We start from the raw sequence: 22,044 nt of genomic DNA on the forward strand, positions 1-22,044 counted from the left end.
GTTTCCACTGACGTAGCCCCAACAAGCTCCCTCTGCATCTTCCCTGTGGAAACATCCTTAGATACAGTTGAAGATCCAAGATGTAATTACCTTAAAAACAGGATGTTCTTGTTTTGAGAAATGCTCAAATGCTCTTTCAGATGCTTTTGAGTAAACTGAGGATTTGGAAGATGACATAGCTTCATTTAGCAAAATATTTACAATCTTTAAATTCACTTTTCATGTGAATACAGGACTTAGTAAAGGTCAACTTGTCTCTCTATCATTAGCAACATTATCAGCGTTGATGCATTAAAAGCATGTGCAGAAGGTGATTGACCCAGATATTCTTTACCCTGGCATTTTTCCCATCTTCCCCATGTTACCATCTCTTTATCATTCCTCCACCTCTAACAATTTTGTATGAACATGCAATTTAGGCCAGATTCCAACAGCACTACAAATGGAGAAATAATTTTAAAGCATGGTAATGGAGAGGCTGGTGGTGAGAGCAGTTACTTTGAACATATTTGTAGCACCATAGATATGACATTATTTAATAAAAAAAAAATTCAGTCAACAGTATTTAGCAGTTCTTTATTAAAAGGTAATGCTCACGCCTTGTAATAAATTAATGACTGGTTTGTGGTGTTTTGTTTTGCTACTTGCAGGCTTTTTAACTGGCCTGTCTAGCAGCTTACGCAGCCAATGATAGTCTCTTGTGTTTATATCTTGCTCTTCATATTCAGACTCACGTACATTGTGTGTGAGCATGTATGTATACATGCGTGTGCGTGAGTGAGAGAGATGGAAAAAAGAGAGACAAATAGGGAGAAAGAGAGGGAGAGAAAGCATACTATTGCTTTTGGCAATAAGAAAGGATGGCATTTGTCTATGTCTGCCATTGTTCACTGTGATAAAGAATGACATTTGTGTGTGTGTGTGTGTGTGTGTGTGTGTGTGTGTGTGCCATTGGTAACATCACAATCTAAATGCGCAGTCAGGTGGTGAACATTAAGGATGTCATTAGCCCCAATAAAGCCCAGCTACAGCAAGGAGGGAGACATGGATAAGAACCCATTACTTCAGGTCATATATGTGTGTGTGTGTGTGTGTGTGTCGTCTTCTTTATATGTGACATCCCTCGACTCTCTCTTAACCTTTACTGTGTCTTTACACATCAGAGATCTGTTCACTTCATTTTGACTCTGAGTCTTAATGCCACTGATATATACATTGTAAAGCATTACAGGTTAGACACTGCAGATGATTCAGATTCACTTCAGCTTATTATCCACAAGGCTTTGAAATAGATGTAAATGCACAAATCTTGTGTGTGTGTGTGTGTGTGTGTGTGTGTGTGTATATATATGTGCGTGTGTTTATGTGTGTGTGTAGAGGACTAAACTCTCTCTCAGAACCGTCCAAATAGATTTTTGTAACTTAATAGCTTTTTTATTCAATAGAAATAAATCAGTACATCATGAAATCTGAAATGTATTAGTTTAATTTAGAACGATATACTAGTTGGTTGCTATGGGGCTGCTACCAGGTTGTTGCTAGATGATTCCTACAATGTTGATAGAAAGTTGCTATGGTATCCTAGTTGATTGCCTTGGAGTTACTAGGTGGTTGATAGTATCCCTGGTGGTTGTTGTGGTGTTGTTAAATGGTTGCTAGGTGATTGCTATGGTGTTGATAGGTGGTTGCTATAGAGTTGCTAGAGTGTTGTTAGGCAGTTGCTATGGCATCCCAGGTGGTTGCTATGGTGTGTCAAGTGGTTGTTAGCATGTTGCCAAGTGTTTGATACTGTACCCCATGTGAATAGTTAAGTATTTCTAATGTAGTTGTATCATCAGAGCTTAAAAAGGGTGCATAAACCACTGCACTAATTTCCATGTGAAACAAACCCAGTGCTACACAGAAATCCTACAACTGCTCAAGGAGGTCTATACAAGCCAGAATCACACCAATTAGACAGAAAAACCTGGAGTCGTAATGGCGTTGATATCTAAAAACTGCAATGTAGAAATAAAAATATAATAATATAAATAAGATGACAATAAAAAAGGTTTCTTTGCAATGTGCAATCATAAAAACATACAGAAACCCCTTTACCAACTGAAATAAATTTTCAAAGTACCTGATAATTTGGACAAAAAATAACAAAATTATGTAATATTATTATATTTGATCATATATTTGTACACTTCTAGTCGTATGGCGAAGGGAACCCACACAGCTTTAACACAATATGGGTCTGCAAACTCTGAATAACTGAATAAAAGCAATTATGTTTGAAGAGTGCATGTTTGCATCTACATGCGGGACTCTAACCTGCGTTGGAATTGAGCTCTTCGTTCTCAGACTCTGTGCCATTCTGGCTGCCTGCTCCATGAATGTTGTTCATGGCCATCAGCTTCATCTTTTGCAGCTTCATTGCCTCCGCCATGGCTGCTGCTGTTAGACCTGCAATACACAACTGACAGGTAAACATGCTGGATTCATACACATACACACACACACACACACACACACACACACACACACACATAATACTGCACTTGTTCTCTTGAATGAAGTAGCACAAATGTAACACTAAATAAGAAGGACTGATTTGTTCATTACATTCTTTTAACATAATAGTTTAATAGGCTTTAATCTCTTCTTCATTAATAAAATGACTACTTTGAAACCATCTCATGAAGACCTCATTATTATAATAATACTTCATACTGACAGCACTCTGGGAATCACTTTTGTTATTCACTCTTGGTGTTCACGTTTAGCCTTCAGTCTTCTGCCTAGATGTTATTATTTTCAGTGGTAGGAGTGACTTACTTCTCTAGAGAGGCTTATGCTGACCCTGACTGAGACTCAACAAATCCTGTTTCTCCAAGGGAAGACAGGGGGACACATTGGTCCCTCTGGCTACCCTAGTCAGTGGACTCTTCCAAGTGTATGTGTGTGCGTTCCAGGAGTCCCATGAGGCCCCTCCTCACTCTCACACACACTTCCCAAGCCCTACCTTCAGCTCATCAAGGGCTCCACAACCCCGGAAGCCATCATCACTCAGCCCAATTAGGCCCCTAATTAATTCAATTAAACGACGGAGGGGCCGCATTAAGTAATTCATTAAGTGACAACGCAAAGCCTTTTTGTGTGCACTGTGCTCAAAATTTCTTCACAAAAACTGTTCTGGCGACAAGGAATGAAAGAAAAAAAGTGAAAGCTTGTGTCCTTCGTCTTTCCTTTTTCCCCAGGTTCAGAATATGGATGTCACCTTGATCTAATTCATTAATGATATGGCCTCCGGAATACGTGACACAGTACAGAAAAAGAAACTCCGCTTTTTTGCGACATTGCTCTGTAGGTAAAGAACAAAGAGCACATTTTCTTAAAAGGAGCATTAAAATGGACCTTGCTGATCAAGTAAATCCAGTCATTTAAGGTCTTGTTTTGGAGAAACAAGGTTTTTGCCTGACAGTGAAGAAATGTTTAGTAAGGTATTCATACTAAATCCTGCATGTCCCAGCCCCTGCCTGGTGCCAGGCCTAACAGATGTAGCTTGAGGATCAGCAGCCCTGTCTCTCCACCTTCATACTCCTAACTGAAGAAGGTGAGCAGCATTGTGTTGAAGGATATGCTATTTTATCATTCTGAAAAACAGAAGAAATATTGATTTTTGACTAAAGATTTTAGAAATAAAAAACACAAACTGTAAAAGATGGCATTTTGCATATTTCTTATATGAGGCATCAGTCTTGCATCAAAAAGTAAATTTCAAGTCATGCAGAATATTGCATGCATGTCAGCACAATGTTTTCAGGGTTTGCATGGCCCGTAATGGTGGTGGGATGGGCAATGCTTTCTCTTTCTCATATCATTTATTTTCTTTAAACTGAGCCAAAGTCCTCTTTCTTAACTTTCTCTCTTAACATTTTCTTTAAGTTCTCATGAGTGGCTGATATTTGTGGGTTTGGTGAAAGCATCAACCTGTTTAAAAAAAGGAAAAAAGCATGTCACACTCAGCATACCAAAGCCTTTCTTTGCACGCATGCGGGCCTGAACAGACTTCGGAGCAGCGTGGTGGTGAGGGGAGGAGGTGAGACAAATGAATCTACTTCTCAGGCTGTATATTGAAAACAAGCATCTCCCTGTTTTATGCACCCAGACCCATCCGTGCGGCGCGGCAGTGAAATGGCCACGTTTAAACAGAACGTCAGTGTGATTGATTCATTTTATTATGAGTTCGTTTTGTTTCCTAATCCCACGGACTTGTCAGGCGCGCAGCTGCCCGTGTTTCTGAGCGTGCCTCAAACTTGCTCTTGAGCACTGAATTAACTGTCGATGTGTGTGCATGGTGGGGGGACTAGAAATAGAGTTTCAAGAAGCAGCTGACAGGAAAAAGCAAAAGAGCTTTTGTATTTACCAGGGTTTGATGAGACAAATCTTAGACTTTTGGACATATTACAGAGGGCCTGGAAATTTCAGCATATCAGTAAATATGTGGCTACAATAGACTACAATAGACTACAATAAAGGCAGATTAGTCCAAGACAAACAAATCTCGCTGTCTCTGTCTTTAACCTACAAAGTTGTTACCCAACTTGTTCTGCTGTGTTCAACTTGTCTTGGTTGGATGTGTGAAATCTTAAGCATTTTCCAAAGCGAGATGAGTAAAAGGTTGAACAAAAAACAATGTTTACAACTGTTCAGTTTATTCATCAATTGAACTTATGTGTGCTCTCCAAGCACTTCGAAGCTGGTAGTTCAGCATGTTATTAAAATGAATAAATGAATGAATAAAAATTAAAAATACAGAAACAGCCAGCAAGATACACAACATATATAAAATGGCACTAGAGAAATACAAGGAAAAAGGGAGAAAACCACAATAGGTGCATTGTCCCAGCACTTTTCTGCCTCCCTCCTGGTGCTATGCGCAGGAGAAGGCCCGGAGATCAAACAGTGCGCGTAACAGTAATTGATGTTTGAGGGAAGTCGCGACCCGCGGAAATGGGAGCCGGCGGATGAAAGGCGAGAGCCGTTTTGCAGGGGTGGACAAACAGATTGCTTATTGTTTGCCTTTCATATGGCCCTTCAGATCTACAAGAGCTCCCGGCTTGAGGCTTTGAATGCTTCAGGCCTCAACGCGAAGCAAGTGGCACCCCCACACAGCAGTTCCGCCAGCATCAAATGGACGGAGAACATCGATTCTGTGTCCTGAGTATAGGGCAGACCTATCTCAGGTAACTTACTAATGGTTAACTTCTAGGTGCACATTAGGTCATATTGAATTAAAATGTTTTTTTTTTTTAAGTTAATAGTATTAGTAACAGAACTTAATAAACAATAAAAATAAACAAGGTATGAACAAGAGTTAAATATCCCTTTATTAACTAATGGTCTAGAAACTCCTAATTCATTCTACAGTAAAAAAAAAAAAAAAAAAACGCCTGGAAGCAAAGTTTAATCTTGATTCTTTGGGCCATGTACAGTATTATAAACTTTTCATGTCCAATGTAAAAAAAAATCCATAAATGAAAAGGCATTATTGTCATACAGAATATACTTTATTACATGGTATATAAAGTTTATACACTAAAGTATATTCTTTTTCATATACTGTTTCACATACTATTTTTAACAGAAAACTTTATTACTGTAATTCACAGGATGAGGGGTCAGGTATGGGCCAGTTTGGATTCCTTTTGCATGATGCGATGCAATTGGCCTCCTTGTTCCCCTGAACCTAGACAACAATGCACTATTTAATTAAATAGTGACATGAGATGTGGATTCAAGAGGAAAAAAAAGTTTAAAAGGAGCTTCTTTTGATCTCAGAGTCAGCCAGCGTTACATCAGTAGATTAATTTCAGCTTTGAAAGGGTCACTGTTTCACCAGATTTTTTGTGTGTCTTTGCAGCATTAATAAAATTGTTGCTTTATGGGTCAAAAGGTACAAAATGTGTATTCCAGACTGCTGCTACTGGAATGGCCTCTTTAAGATTTCAGACAAGCAGTCAAGCACATGTAAATAAGACATGGACATAGATTTGAACACATCAAGTTAGTAAAAGTAACGTTGTTGATTTTCCTACTAAAATATGTGCATGTGTAGATGTATGAGAGTATGTGAAACGCCCTACTGCGGGAGTGAACTACAGTGGGGAAACAAAGTATTTTGCCAGTCACCAATTGTGCAAGTTCTCCCACTTAAAAAAATGAGAGAGGCCTGTAATTGACATCATAGGTAGACCTCAACTATGAGAGACAAAATGAGAATAACTAATCACTAATTTCCCTCGATCAGGGGCTCCACGCAAGATCTTAGCCCGTGGGGTCAAAATGATCACAAGAACGGTGAGCAAAAATCCCAGAACCACATGGGGGGACCTAGTGAATGACCTGCAGAAAGCTGGGACCAACCTTACAAAGGCTACCGTCAGTAACACACTATGCCGCCAGGGACTCAGATCTTGCAGTGCCAGACGTGTTCCCCTGCTTAAGCCAGTACATATCCGAGCGCGTCTGAAGTTTGCTAGAGAGCGTGTTCGTGTTGCCCGCCGACAGCCCCAAAACATCACTGCTCTAGAGGAGATCTGCATGGAGGAATGGGCCAACATACCAGCAACGGTGTGTGCCAACCTTGTGAAGCCTTACAAAAAACGTTTGACCTCTGTCATTGCCAACAAAGGCTATATAACAAAGTATTGAGATGAACTTTTGTTATTGATACTTATTTTCCACCATTATTTGCAAATAAATAATGATTTTTAGATTTTTTTTTTCTAATTTTGTCTCTCAAAGTTGAGGTCTACCTATGATGTCAATTACAGGCATCTCTCATCTTTATAAGTGGGAGAACTTGCATAATTGGTGACTGACTAAATTGGTGACTGACTTTTTTTCCCCACTGTAAGTACTGTGAAAAGCCTTGTGGCTGTATCTCGTGCATATCTGGTGCACTCTGCCAGTGAGTTCTATTTAGAACTGCTCCACAAGCTTAAAAATGCAGTTTACGCAAAACATGCATAAGCAAACTGTGAAATGAGCAATGATTTCTTGCATATACTTGCATATATCTTACTTTAAAAGATCTACAGAGTTCATTGGTTGATACGGGAGGTGCACCAGTCTACCATATAAAGAGGTCTGTATAGAAGTAGCCTAAAAGGAATGGGGATATAATGTAGCCATTACAAAAACAAAATATCAAAGCATGTCAGAATTTGCTGAAAAAGATAGGTGGATAGTGCAAAACGCAGGGAGACAAACTGCTTCAGTTTGCTAAAAATTTAAGCTGAAGAAAAACCGATGATTGATGGTTCAATGGGACAATTATTCCAAGCAAAAAGGTGAAGAAACATAGAAGTGAATGAATATGAAAAACCTAAATGTTCTGCAATGGCCAAGGTGAAGTCCAGATCTCAATTTAACAGAGAATATGTGGCACTATTAAACAACTGTAGTCCACAAGGATAATTCAAATCAAACTGAACAACCTGGATCAAATCTGCCAAGAAGAATGGGTGAAGATCACTCCCAAAGAGTGAGCAAAGCTGGTATAAACATACATGAAGTTATTAATTTAGCAGTGGTTTTAAGTACTTTTCTCAAGGGGATAAATACTTGTCTCATTGTCTCTTTAAAGATGTGCTAACATGAATTTTGAATGTAAGAGTTTGAGAAAATGGCTGGTAATTATATAATATTATTATTATATATTGTTGGTGTTGGAAGTATTTTCATTTTAAAATGCCAGTTACCATTTACACTGTTTTAACAGAAATGTTCCAAAATAACTTAAACCTAATACTGTTTTCTCCTGAAAAGTTTCAATTCTGGAGATGGCTTATACGGAATTGTATCAGTATTGTATTTATTTTAGAGACTAGCTTATGTATTTGCTCTGGTCATTAATGCAAACAGTTTTTTCAAGTATAGAATGCTTCAGTGATTCTGGAGCACATAGTAAGTTGGATTAGTTAGATATTGCCAGCAGGGGTCACATGATAACCTGCTTGCAGATGTGCTGCTCGGCTGGGTGGCTGTACAGTCTTAATGCAGTGCGAGTCACTGGACAACACCTTCCCTTTCAAATATTTACAGCCAGCACTCCCCCTTCAGTGATGCACTGTGTCTCTCCAGTCAGCTGGAAGAAAACCCACTCCAATCCTGGACAAGCCCCCACGGTACAATCGCACAAACAGAGTGGTTCTGCAATTGTATGTGAGAAGACATACAAAGGGGGGGGGGGGGGGGGGGGGGGGAGAGTGAAAAAAGAGTACAAAAGAGAGAGAGGGAAAAACACTGATTGACTGTGAGAACAAGCCCAGAGATATCATGTTTTGCACAAAGAGGGTCACTCGAATTCTTTCTCACTCATAGACTGATCACAATGTTGAATTTTACATTTATGTAGTTTAGTTAGGTCTTGGGGTGGAGGCATGAGCGGGTTAGCGGAGAAAGCATTCTTTTTTACACTCTGTCAGAATGTCCCAGGGAAAAAGTATCAGATTTGTGCTCAGGGAATTCGATTCTATAAACAGTAAATATTACCATCCAGTTTTGCGTTTTCCAAGTAAACTGAGACAGCGCAAAGGACAAAAAGGGAGAAAAGAAAAAAGCAAGAGAAACAGAATGTGGCTTACACTGTATTTAATTCACCTTTGGAATTTCCGAATGGCGGAAAATGGGATGAGATGAACATACAACAAAGGTGGATGGCCGACGGGCGAAATCAGAGCTGTGCGCTTTTCTGTGCGGGGTGGCGAGAAATGGGCCATGCTAGAAGTGGGTGAATAAAAGCCTGAATAAAAAAGACATTTTTTTTTCTTTAGCTTGTGAGCCAGTTTTTGTGTGAAAAATTGCCACAGGTGGAAGAAACCAGCCCACAGAATCGAGGTTAAGAGTTACTAACCTATCCACAACCTATCCACAAATTAACACCACTGACTGAATTACTGGTCGTCTGGGGTATTATGGTAATAATTACTGGGGTATTATGGTGTCACTACAAAAGATCAATTCAAATTTTACCAAGTGTTATATATCTTGGAAAGGAATGGGAATATGGTGAAAACATTACCTGCTGTTACTGTTTTATAACATCTTCTTAACATTTGCATTCACTTGGTCTTGGTATGATATGTTGTATGTACTATTATTAGTCTGCAGTATCAATGATCTCATTAATGATCAATGATCTTTATTCAAAAAGTTCCTTGTTTCTGTCTTCAGTGTTGTCTTCAGTAGGTAAAAAAGCATGCTCAGCTGGTTTGAAGTAAGGTGACTAACTCTGCCATTTAAGAACATTGCAATTCTTGGATTGATTTTGGTATGTTTTGAGTCATCATCTATCTGTACAGTGAAGACTCATCCTGTCAGGTTAGCATTATACACTTCATCCTGCTACCTTTATCTGCAGGAACTTTATCATCTGGGACAATTCCATTCATGCCCATGCCATAACAGTGCCTTCACCATGTTTGACAGATGATGTGGAACATTTGGACCATAAACCTATACTTTCCTTCTTCGTAATTAGGTTAATCTTGGTCTCATCTGCTTAAAGAATATTGGTCCAGAATTGGGCAGGCTTTGGTTTCTATCAGTCTAATCTGACTTTATTGAGCCTAATGATGACCTACTTAGCTAAGGTATGGGAAATGTATTTTAAGTTGGGGTGACCAAGTAACCCCTAAATCTGTTGCCAGAGTAGTTACAATGCATAGTACAATGTATCAGCATGTTCAGCTCATTTAGAATTTGGATTGGTAAGGGTTTACTTTTATTTGTTTAATTAGAGTAGACAGGCATCACGTGCCATTACTTCAATACTTATGTCACAATATAAGATGTCAGACATAAACATGACTGTTTAAAAAAAAAATTATGAAGCACTGGAAGCTATTAACAGTGCTAGCAGTGTGTCATTGCAGGGAATATTTAGACTGAGTGAGTTACTAGCTACTAACTTACACATTCTACATCAATGTCCATGAAACAGTACACAATGTTGCACTTTTGATTTCTCTTTCTGTTAATGTAGCCTGTGGAGTAAGCTAGGGTTTGTTCTACTGTAAGTTACCTTTGCTGTGTGCACTGTCAATTGCTCCCATGTGTTATGGAGTGTGTGCTTTGTAGGATATGACAACAAGATCAGTCACATCTTAATTTGCTATTATGCTTTCTAAATAGTTGTCCATGTCACATTCTAGCAGGTTTTCAAAACTTCGCAGCTTGAGGTGGCTAAAAAGTGTGGATGCGTTTTCAAACAAAAATGTAGTAGTGTGAAAAGACAGGAACGAATGTTTAGTTTGGCCACACCGTTTTACAGACAGAGAAAGCGAGATGCTGATATTGAAAAGAAGAGCATTAAGGCAAAACTTTTTTTGCAGTGCTAATATACTTTTACATTTTAATCGCTCTGATTTGCAAATGCATGTGTATATGTTGGTTTTAGTAGGACATACACAGAAGTGGCCATGGCAGACATTGATCTAAGACTTTTATCACTCACACCAAAATCTGAGAGCTGTGTCGAGGGGAGGGTGTGAAAAGGCTTCACATTTCTTTCCAAACCACCTATGTGTGTGTGCACTGCATGTGTGAGACAGGAATGTGCATGTGAGAGGGCAGGAATAGTCACACAGTGTGTCATATTGGGAAATTCAAGAATGTCACACATATACCTTGATGGTGTATGCTCTTATATTTGCATTGTCTCACAACGGGCTTATACACTATTATTGCAAAGACCTTCACAACCCTTAATACACTCATTTCAGTTAGTGCTGCTGATGATGAAAGTATGCAATAATTTATTATTTCTCACCCGTAGTTTACTGAAATAAGCAGAGAAATTCTGCCAAGATTGTGATACTTCTATTTACGAAAAAAGAAAAGAAGAAAAGATATATTTTTATGAATTTAATGAAATGTATTTATTAATTTACAACATTTAATCATCAATGTTTCATTTAATGGGAATTACTGTTTTGTATAAATAAATAAATAAATAAATAAAACAATATCTGACAATTTTCTCTATAAAAAAAGTGCAGACTTTTTTTTATACTGGATGATATAACCTGATTACAATAAATCTGATGATATAACCTGATAACCTGATTACATTTGAACAGTAAAGCAGAAGGAAACTACTGACTAAAACAAGAATCCTCAAATTCACTAAAAGCTGCAACGATTAATCATGCAAATGGTCCTGATGTTGTATAATCACACAGCTCTGCCTTTAACCAGGCTGTTTTAAGCTTCTCTTTAACCCTTTAAATATATACAGCACTGCAGTCCAAATGGCCACAAGACCAAGGTGATAATTAGCCAATGCTGCAGCGGCAGCTTGTGGTTTTATATTGCATCAAGGTAAAATTACACTGAGCTTTGCTCCTATCAAATGGGAATAAGCCCTTAATTAACTCCCTGCTGCAGCAATCACTTCCCTGGCATTTTTTTTTTTCTTTATAGTTTTTTTTAAACTCCTTAATGTGTACAGGGTTCGTAAATGATTTTGGCACTTGTGTAATGGCTGTATCCCAATATATAACAAACACCCTTCCCTTGTTACCTTTTTAAAGCCATACTGGGATGATAGGAGGAACGGTTATAAAGCAGTGAGCATCAAATGAATTTAGATTCCATATCTTGGGAAATTAAAATCAGGATGCTCAATAACAAATTCAAAACATAAACAGAATGTATACATATAGAAATAATAATACCAACAATAACAACAACAACAACAACAATACTACAACTACTACTACTACTACTACTACTAATAATAATAATAATAATTTAACTAGTATTGCTACTGCACCTATTCATCATAATTATATTTTTAATAGTAATAACACCAACAAATACCAAAAACCAGCAGTGCATCTAAACACATAATGCCCTGAAATGCCTGGCTCATCGAATGTCTATAAAAAAGTATGCATCTCAACTTAAAGGTATACCTAATCCTAACCCTAGTTAGTTTTAAAAACATAATTCTATGTGAATCACATTTATGTGAACCTCAGTATACACTTTCTTTATTCCTTTATTCTAGAGCAAGCGTGAATACCATTCAGAAGAATGGAACAAGACTGGTTTACAAAGTCGGCAAGGAGTGGGCAGTGTGAGTCTGAAGCAGTGGGGATTAGGTGTGGCTGTGATTGGTTTGTGGGCGTTCTGATCCATATGTGTCATCAACAGCTGCCCTAAAGGGGCACTGGGTGGTGGGTGGCAGAAGCAGAGTCAATTAATAACCCAGCACTGGGCCTGTAGATAAATCTCTGTGTGTGTGTGTGTGTGTGTGTGTGTGTCTAACAAACTATATGTGTATCTGCACACATTATGTGCTGTCAGTGTGTGAAGACTGTGTGTGTACAATATATTTTCCTCGAAAAATATATGAAGAATTTAGAATCTGCAGTGTTGTGTAGATTTTAACTTTTTGCAGCTCTGTCATATGCAGCTTTATGTGTGTAGGTGTGTGGATGTACACACACATTCAGCCGCACTGCAATCAGCAGTGATTTCTAGGCATCCCTTTAACCCCAGGAACTCGTTAATGTTTCATGGAAAGAGCCACTAGAGTCCTCGCTGGCTGACTCAGAATCTCACGACTTAGCAGAAATAAATGGGCCAAGTGTTCAAAGAGTAACAAGGCACTGCTCACCGGGCACAAAGTGAGTGGAGAGCACTTTTCCTCCCTCTCTCTTTCTCGCTCTCTTTCTCTCTGTCTCTCTTTCTCTCTACAGTTTTTATTCTATCTCTCTTCACTGTCATGTAGTGTTGCTAATTCCCCCACACTCTATCATTCTCACTTCCAGCCCCCTGTTCCTTCCTTAATACCTCTCAAGCTGTCTGACGACATATTCTTTAATTATCGGAACTGGGTGTTTCACGGTTGTAGACAAAATTTCCACTCCAGGGCACACTGCACAACAAACGGTGTGCAACAGCCGCAAAGCGTGTTAATGAGAGCTTTCTCAAGAGGCAAAGAATTAATTACCATGTACAAAGTTTCTTAAAACCCTCTGTTTACCACTGATCAATCTATCTGACCAAAGCCCAAACTGAGCTGTCTGTAGTGAAAGGAATCATTAACTAGTTATATATGTTCACCAAAAAATAAAAAGTTTATAATCTACGAGTGCAGGGGTGGCTGTAAAGTTCTATATCTTCACACTTACTGTGCTGCAGTCAGAGTTACTTCAAAGAGTAAAGATGCCAAAAAGGATTATTTGGAGTAATGCCATAGATGAATGAGAACCTTCAATGGATAGTTCTTTAATGAACAAAGTTTAAAGAATCTTCTCAGTTCTTAGCTAAAACCACACATCCAAGCTAAAATTGATTCAGGAACGAAAGCAGAAGCGCTTAGTTGTCCACTCAGTAAATATCTCTAGCTAGAGTCCAAAGATACCTCTAATTTCAGATACTGCCACATACAATATGAAGTCGGTATGGACACCTACATACAATGCACGTATGTATGCACACTCAGCTGTGCCAGGACGTCAAAGTTAGACATTCAAGAGCAATTACAAGTCTTGAATAACTGCAGAATTAGTGTTAAGTACTCTTGCAAGAGTCCTGTTGTCCAAGAGTCCAGGACAGAGAAAAATCTAAAAGATTGTCTTCCATACGTCTTAGGAGGACAGTGGGTCAAGCCAAGCCGTGCTTACCATTGCCGTCAGGTAGGGAGGGACTGGTCCATTTTTTGGCTTTATAGGCCAGCATCAGAATTTTTAATTTGAAGTGGGAAGTTACAGAAAGCCAATGAAAGAGCATGACGGCATACATTGAAATATCAGCATAGGAAAACCAGTGTGGGGACAGTATTGCTGCTCAATTATAAAGTACTCCTAGCACAAGGAAAATTGTATAGATTCCACTAAATGTTACTAATAGGTCATCTGATAAAGATGTACAAATACACACTTCAACATATTTGAAGATCCACATTTTACTCCACCTACACATTTTGCTCCTTTCAAATTGGCCTGATTCTTAAAGGGATGAATATAATAAAGTGTGTGAATGGTTTGGGACACACTTTGAGCATGTAGACTGAATTGTGTGTAGAGATTAGTGTGAAAATGAGTCACTGCAGTTGAACCTTCAGGCATTTTACATGACATAAATCAGCTGCGATATAACCATGTCTAGCTCCTCCTCTTTAAGTATTCATGTATATGAATGCCTGTGTTTAAACACACTCTTAACTAAACACATTCAAAATAGTTTTCTAGATACAGTAAAGCAATTGTTCATACAGTGCATATAGAGCTAGCAGTACTGGGCTAACTTTGTTTAATATTGTTAATTGCATTGACAAAGAGCTACGACCTCCTTAGACCTTCAAAGGAAGAGCGAAGGAGGGTTGTTAAAGATGGCCCACCCAACTTTCTTGAAACTGCAGCTGCTTATTTTCCTCAAGTCAAAAGAACTTTAACAAACACACCTTTTACCCTAATTGGCTCTGTGTCCTAAAACCTCTTTTGCAACCTCCATGCCTGGTCATAAAAAAAAGAAGAAAAGAAATTCCACTGTTTAATCCATTTCCCCTATTTCTCTCATTCTGTTTTGATTCAACCTCAGCAATCAGAAGATGGTTGGTAGATACATTATAAGATATAAGAAAAGGTATTTAACATTTAACAAATATAAATAAATAAGTTTTTTTTTGCTTCAGTTGTGTTTTATTCTTCCATCTGTTTCCTAACAGTCTGCAGACATGACTCTCCACCTTACAAGGTTACAGTAGGAAGACAACAAATAAAGCAAAACTGTAACAGTGTGAGAGAAAGAGAGAAAGAAAGAGTGAGAGAGAGAAGAAGATGCCTGGCTGTCCAAACGCGTCTAATGTGATTGATGATCTCTCTCTCTCTCTTTCTTTTTCTAAAACCTCCTCCATGGGCAGAGAGAAGAAGGAAGAAGAAGCAGAGGTGGAGTGGACCAGCGTGGCGTTCTCCCTGAAACCAGGGGCACATCGGGGAGGTGAAACAATAGTGACAGGCGGGCCGACAGGGGGGTTGCTGGTAGGATTAGCTCCAATAGCCATAATAAATGAAACAAGAGGACCCAAATGAAAACAGTTGGGCACTGACTGGCGGCAGGGCTGATGGGAAGTGGCAGCTTCGCTGGCCCCCGGGCGTCGAATTAGTTTTGCCACTCGATAATTTGACTGATCCACTCCAGTGGCCAAAGAGAGTAAGGGAGAGAGAGAGAGAAAGAGAAAAAGATGCAAGGAAGCAAGGAAGCTTTCAGTCTGGCTAGTAGAAAAAGCAAGAGGAAATGAAGAAGAGAGGGGCAAAAACATGAAAATGCCCCAACTGAAGAGAAGAGAAGAGAACTAAAGAGGAGAACAGAAGAGTTGAGAAGCGAAAGGAATGAAAAGAGAAGGGTCAAGAAGAGGAAAAAGGAAAATTCCTAGAAGAATAGAGACAATAGAGAAAAGAATTAGATAATACAAAGAAAGAAAAGGAAAAAAAATGAGAAAAAAAGAGAAAAGTCAAAAGATAAAACTTACTAGAGAAGCTAAAAGAAATCTAGAAAAGAGGAGGGAAAAGAAGAGATGAAAAGAACCTGAGAGATAAAAAGAGAAGAAAACTAGAGCAAACAGGAGAAGAGAAAAGTAAGCACTGAAAAGAGAAAGTAGGAGAAAACTAGACAGAAGAATACAAGAGAAAAGGCGAGAAGGTGATTTATGTGCTGAACAAACACTTGTAGAGTTGTACTTATGGCACACACTCACACACACACTGCATGGCCACTTAACTCCTCCCACACATCACTGCTTGCTGCTCTTTGGGCCAGTCTGATAGGAAAGCTCTGCAAGGGCTAAAGGCTGTGGGCAAGGGTTTCTCTCACACAGAGAAAGAGAGAAACAGTGAAGTCCTGAAGACTTTCCTGCTTGGTGTCACATGACACAGAGTTTAAATGTGATTCCGCAAAGCAACCCTCCAAGAGTTTATTTTTACGTGTGTGTGTGTGTGTGTGTGTGTGTGTGTGCCATGGTCCAGGTATCCAAAAGGCAATGAAGCATTGACACTAGCTGTCAGTACAATAAATAAAAGCGCACTGAAGGACTGAGAGTACAGAAGGCCCCTCCAATGTGCCATATATACATACATACATACACAATACACATTTACACAACACAATATCCTTTACTGATACTGAGGCAAAAACTTCATAAGAGATAGAGAGTGGTTTGAAGGAAGGATGAAGGGAGGTGAAAGAGGAGAAAAAGGTGCTCCTGTGTCCCATGAACAAAAGTATAGAGCAAGAAGTCATCTTAAGGAAAAGAACAAAGACAGAGAGAGCACCTCTCTCTCTCTTTCTCTCTCTCCCTTACTCACTCTCTCTCTAAGGCACACTGCTGTGCTTGAAGGCTAACCTTTGTGTAACCTTTCTGAACGTTGAAAGCGCGTTTCACCACTGACTTATTAATTTGGACAAGGTCACCCCTTTATTCATTTTAATACCAGATTAAGAGAGTCAGATCCTGAACTTTGATGTCAAGGGAAAGAGGGAGAAAAAAAGAGAAATTTGCAGATGAGGGCAAACCTGAGGACAGCATGTAAAAATTAGCACGACTTTATTGATACACTATTGACATTCTCCCCTTTTTTCCTTGGTCTTTTTTTTAAGGGATGGAAATGTCAACGTGGCCAATACGAGGCTAAGTAGCAGAGTAAGCACTAAAATAGCCATTTACATACTGCACTGTCAAAATTAATAGAGCTAGCTGAAGGATGCAGAGAGGGCTTTTTTAGGTGTGTGTGTGTGTGTGGAGTGAAACTATCTGCACGCATGTTCAGAAAGCGCTCTGTGTGTGTGCCATGTCTGTGTGTGTGTCCTTCAAACAGAGAGCAGACTATTTCTGGTCCTGTTTTGAGCGCAAGCATCTTTTTGCTCCAGGTGTTGGGATGAATAATTGACTTAGACATATCATTCATATAGTCTCTTGATGCAGAGCACTAGTCATACCCAAATGTAGAATATAAAATCAAACTCTGAACTGAACCAAACGAATTAAAAACTGTTACATATGTTTTTTTTTTATTATTATAACATTAAAACTTAGTATGCTTGTCTGTAGTAGGACTGTGTATTAGCAACAACCTGGCGATACGATAGGTATCCTGATTAAGGGGTTTTGATCCAATATACTGTGATTTATTGCAACACTGTAAGCATGGAAATTTATATTGTGATTTTAGAAAAACTGTCACAGTATAAAAAAACATACCACACACCAAGTACAACACTGCTTAACAGCGACCAAGGTTTAAAGTTAAAGGTGTTAAGCAGTGTTGTACTTGGTGTGTGATGTGTTTTCTATTCATTAAAAATCAGTATTGTAAAACATATTATTGCAATATTTAAGTCTATCAATATTTTTATACAGCCCCAATCTGTAGTAATAAGTACACTTTTATATTCATTTATTTATATGACTGTTGGTGTCGATGTCAGAATGTGGCACCAACCACATGAACCCATTGACCCACTCAAACTGCCTTGTGTCAACAGTCCAGGCTGGTGATGATGGTGTAATAGTGGGAAATATTTTCTGGGCACACTTTGGGCCTGTTGATATAAATGATCACTGTCACAGCATATTTAGTATTGTTGCTGACCATGTACATCCCTTCATGACAAAACTGGTTTTATGAACATGACAATGAGTTCAGTGGCCTTCAGTGGCCTTTGCAGTCACTGGATGTAAATCCAGGAGAACATCTTTGAAATTTAGTAGAACTGAGATTCCCAGCATAAAAGTGCACATTTCATCGCTTCTCATCACCAGAGTGGGTTGTGAAATCTCTTTCATATGCAGGATTTTATGTACACCAATTATCCTCCATGTCACATCTCTTCACACATGGCTAATTATTACATTTAGCATTAATTTGTAACTTCATTCCAAAAACACTGCAGCACAAGTAGCGAAGATTATTAGCCCCAGCCGCCCTCACTGATTGAAATAATGAGGTTACAGGTCTTACAGGAGATCTGAGCCTGAGGTAGCAGATTGAGGTATGTCTTTGGGATAGACTAGCATGTAGGTAATCCAGCATAACTAATCCTATCACTGGCATACCAGGATTGACTAGTGTTAGTGTAAGAGGTTTAAGCATGCAGTTCAGGTGGGGAGTGAGGGGAGTCTTAATGCGTTGCTCATAGCAGTAACATACACGTCCAACACACACACACAGGAGCGCAAGTCACTGACTCCAAACTGTCAATCAAGTCCCCTTTGCTAATTAAGCGGCTAATTATAGAGCTAGCACTGCCAAGCGCTGCTATGATAAGGAGGCCAGTGGATGACAAACAGACTGATGAATATCATATCATTGAAAGAGTAGGTGGACATCTCAATAACTATTCATTCCTCAAAGATGACATGCAATAAGGTTGACTTTGAAGAAAAAAACTGAATTAAGTTCGTAGTGCATGCATTACAGGTAATTGGTATGACTATTAGCATATCTTTGTACATATAGTGCATATAATCTTAATATAGAACTGCAAGCCTTCAAAAAAAAAAAAATTTCTCTGATTTCTGTCAAGGCACAAAGAATGTCTGTTCAGCCAGCACTGGCATATTAGCCTGTTGCCAACCTGTCATTACAGTTACATGTAATTACATGTAAAACTGCTTGTGCTAACCTAACCAGTTTATGTATGTCAGTGTATATATTTATATTAGCATTATATCAGTGTTTAGTAGATTATTTCCTTGTTGTAACAATGCTTCATAGCAATAGATCTTATTGAAAGCCTGTTAACTTTCCTTTAAAATAGTGCCACATTTGTAAGGAACATGCATTTGTGGGATGAGCAGTAGAGCGGAGTATGTGGGTTGTGCCCATGAACAACTTGGCAAATCTTCTCAGCCATTGCCAAACACCTTATTTTGCTGTTGCTATTGACACTTGTTTTGGGCTTCTGGTAGCCCCAGGCAGATTGGCAGTACCTGTAAGCATAGGCCCTGCTACAGTGGTCAGTTGGTGTCTACTCCAAGAACTGGCATGACACGTTTGACTGATCTGATGACATGCAATAAGGTTGACTTTGGTAATACAGGTAATTGGTATGACTATAAGCATACCTTTGTACATATAGTACATATAATCTTAACTTTAAGCTGGTGTTCTGCAAAACCAAGTTGCAGTATTATTTAGTCCTAGTATCATCTCCAAATTGAAGACCAAGTTCCATGTAACAGGGGATGTCAGAGATAGGCTGCGAAGTGGGCTTCCCAAGAAACGACACCCCAGGAAGAACGTTTCCTCACTCAGCATTTAGGCTACAGATTTGCTGTCAGGGTTGCAAAGACTGCCAGCACTCCTGACCTCAACTCCATTGAACACTTGTGGGATCAGCTTGGGCGTGCTGTTTGTGCCATAGTGACCAACACAACTACACTGGCTGAATTGCGACAAATACTGGTTGAAAAATGGGATGCCATCCCACAGCAGGGTGTGACCATGCTGGTGATCAGAATGAGGAGGTATGTGTATGGTTCTTCCACATGCTACAAAGCCTCCTGTTTGTTAAATGAATAAATTGCCAATATGTCTTGTTTCTTCAAACTTCATCATACAGTCTACCAAACATCAAATGAGTCAATGGCAGAATAAGCTGTTTGGCATTGGCAGAGAGGATTTGGCATTTCTTTTATGGGCGCAAACCACTCAGCTCTGCTGCTTATCCCACAAATGCATGTTCCGTTCAAATGTGGCACCAAAGGGAAATTAACAGTCTTTCCAAAAGTATAAGATTTATTGCCAAGAAGCATTGTTACAACAAAGAAATAATCTACCAAACACATATGTGCTTACTTTTTGTGCTATGTTTATATATATACAGTCATAGGAAAAGGAAAATACACCCTCTTCTAAAGTTGTACGTATAAGGACAAAACAAAAAACATCTGGTCCTTAAAATTATAGCACGTCTTAAATTTAGGTTAACACAGCATCAGGTGAACAACAACACACAAAAGATTCCACCTTGTCATTATTTGTTTTAACAACAAATAGGGCAAAATGCAAAAGCCACATGAGAAAAATAAGTACACCCCATGAATCAATAGCAATTATCAGTCTGTCACATTGCTCTGGAGCATCAGGCCACTCATCTTTACAACATTGCTTCAGTTTTAATAATGTTTGTGGGAATTTGTTTATGCACAGGTCTCTTAAGCTTCCGTCACTTCAAACCGCATTTCAATAGGGTTGAGGGCTGGACATTGCAACACCTTGATTCTTTTCTCTTTCAGGCAAAACAAGCCCAAATGTTCACCGCTCCACCACAATGCTTGACAGCTGATATGGGGTCTTTGTGCTGATATGCTGTGTTTGGTTTTTGGCGCTATGCAGTATACCCAAACTTTTCCCTTATGGTCTCGTCTGTTTTGCAAGAAGAAGAGGCTTTCTCCTGGCAATTCTTACAAAGAAGCCATACTTGTTTAGCCTTTTTTAATTGTACCATCATGGCATACTGTGTGCATACTATGTCCTCATTCAAACTCATTGCTGTCTTGGTTCCAAATGTACATACATGCATGCGATGGCTGCGAGCAGAGCCCTATCAGCCCTACAGTCTCCTCATCTAGCTAAGTATATAACCCTAACAGAACTTACTTCAATCTCCCCATCTAGCTAACTAAATAACCCTACTAGACCTTACTACAATCTCACCATTTAGCTAACCACATAACCCTACCAGACCTTACTACAACCTCACAATTTAGCTAACCACATAACCCTACCAGATCTTACTACAACTCCCCATCTTGCTAACCACATAACCCTACCAGACCTTACTACAATCTCCCCATCTAGCTAACCACATAATCCTACCAGACCCTACTATAATCTCCTCATCTAGCTACATGCACAATCCTACCAGACCCTTATATAATCTCCTTATCTGGCTAACCATACACCATGCAGACTGGAGACTGACAAGACACTGAGAAGACCCAGAGAGGACAGCAACACACATCTAGCAAAACTTAGGAATAATAGAATAGTACAATGTTCTTGTTACAGGTCTAAAAACAATTCCAGGCTAGGCTTTTTTTTGTTTGTTTTGCTAGGCTATGAAATGCGGCTGTCAATATGCCATAAACCAGTCAATAAAAGCAGAGCTTAGTATTTTTTTTCATTAGCCCAAACCCAAGTCGCATACTTAATATCAAAGGACACCTTTAAAAAGCTTTAAAATTTGCATTTATTTTTTCATTTAATACTTTTTTAATACATTTTGTGCTGATATTATCATGATACGATCACCCATCTGTATTATATAGTTGAGCATGTGAAATGTCAATGATGTCATGACTATGGCAACCTAACAACCTACAAACTGTAGCTTTAAGACAAAGGATTAGCTTTTTGACTTAAGCAAATAGCAGAATTCATAAAACTGTACAAGCCGAACATTTCTTAGCCATGTTTACCTCTGGGGCCAGGTGAAAGGATGTTTATTTGTGGAGGAGGACAAATCGTTTGAAGAAAAGGAAAAGAAAAAGAGGTCTTGTTCTTTCCTGTCCACTCAACTCTGCTTAGCAGATCAATGGAGGAACCGAAGGAGAAGTAATGGGAACTCAAAGGGAAGCAGCCAGGCTTGTCTTCTTCACAAGAGCGATGGAAATGAGCACTTAGCGATTCTCTCCCCCCACCCCTTTCGCTTTCCCTCTTTCTCCCCTCACCATCTCTGAATAAGTGTGCGCTCTCGTAATTATTATGTCTTTGTTTTTTTACAGGCTCTTCTTGTAATAATGATGAGCTATTCAAACGACTCCTGAGAGAGTGTTTGAAGATGCACGGTCCGCTCTGTGATCTAAATAAAAAATAATAAAAATAAAACAACCCCCCTCCTGCCTATGAAACATAGCCTTCATTAAATGGGGATTGTGGGCCACCCACCTATGCACCCAGGGAGATATAAGCGTGTATGCGTCTGCATGTTTTACAGGAGGGCTTGGTGCTATTTTGAACTGTAATCTGTCTATCTGTC

At 39.1% G+C, this 22,044-nt stretch overlaps 1 protein-coding gene across 5 annotated transcripts in view; it reads right to left on the bottom strand.

Moving 5' to 3' along the window:
• The window catches only part of dacha (dachshund a), a 115,296-nt gene that overhangs the window by 37,090 nt on the left and 56,162 nt on the right, over nt 1-22,044 (bottom strand). For all 5 annotated transcript variants that reach the window (XR_011977827.1, XM_072662107.1, XM_072662106.1 and 2 more), the window contains exon 3: nt 2,317-2,448. Coding sequence is in view for 4 of the 5 variants with exons in the window: in XM_072662107.1 (XP_072518208.1) it covers nt 2,317-2,448 (132 nt within the window). In the remaining variant the exon portion in view is untranslated. The remainder of the gene's footprint in view (nt 1-2,316; nt 2,449-22,044) is intronic.

This window comes from Salminus brasiliensis, chromosome 18, assembly GCF_030463535.1.
Source record: "Salminus brasiliensis chromosome 18, fSalBra1.hap2, whole genome shotgun sequence".
NCBI lineage: Eukaryota > Metazoa > Chordata > Actinopteri > Characiformes > Bryconidae > Salminus > Salminus brasiliensis.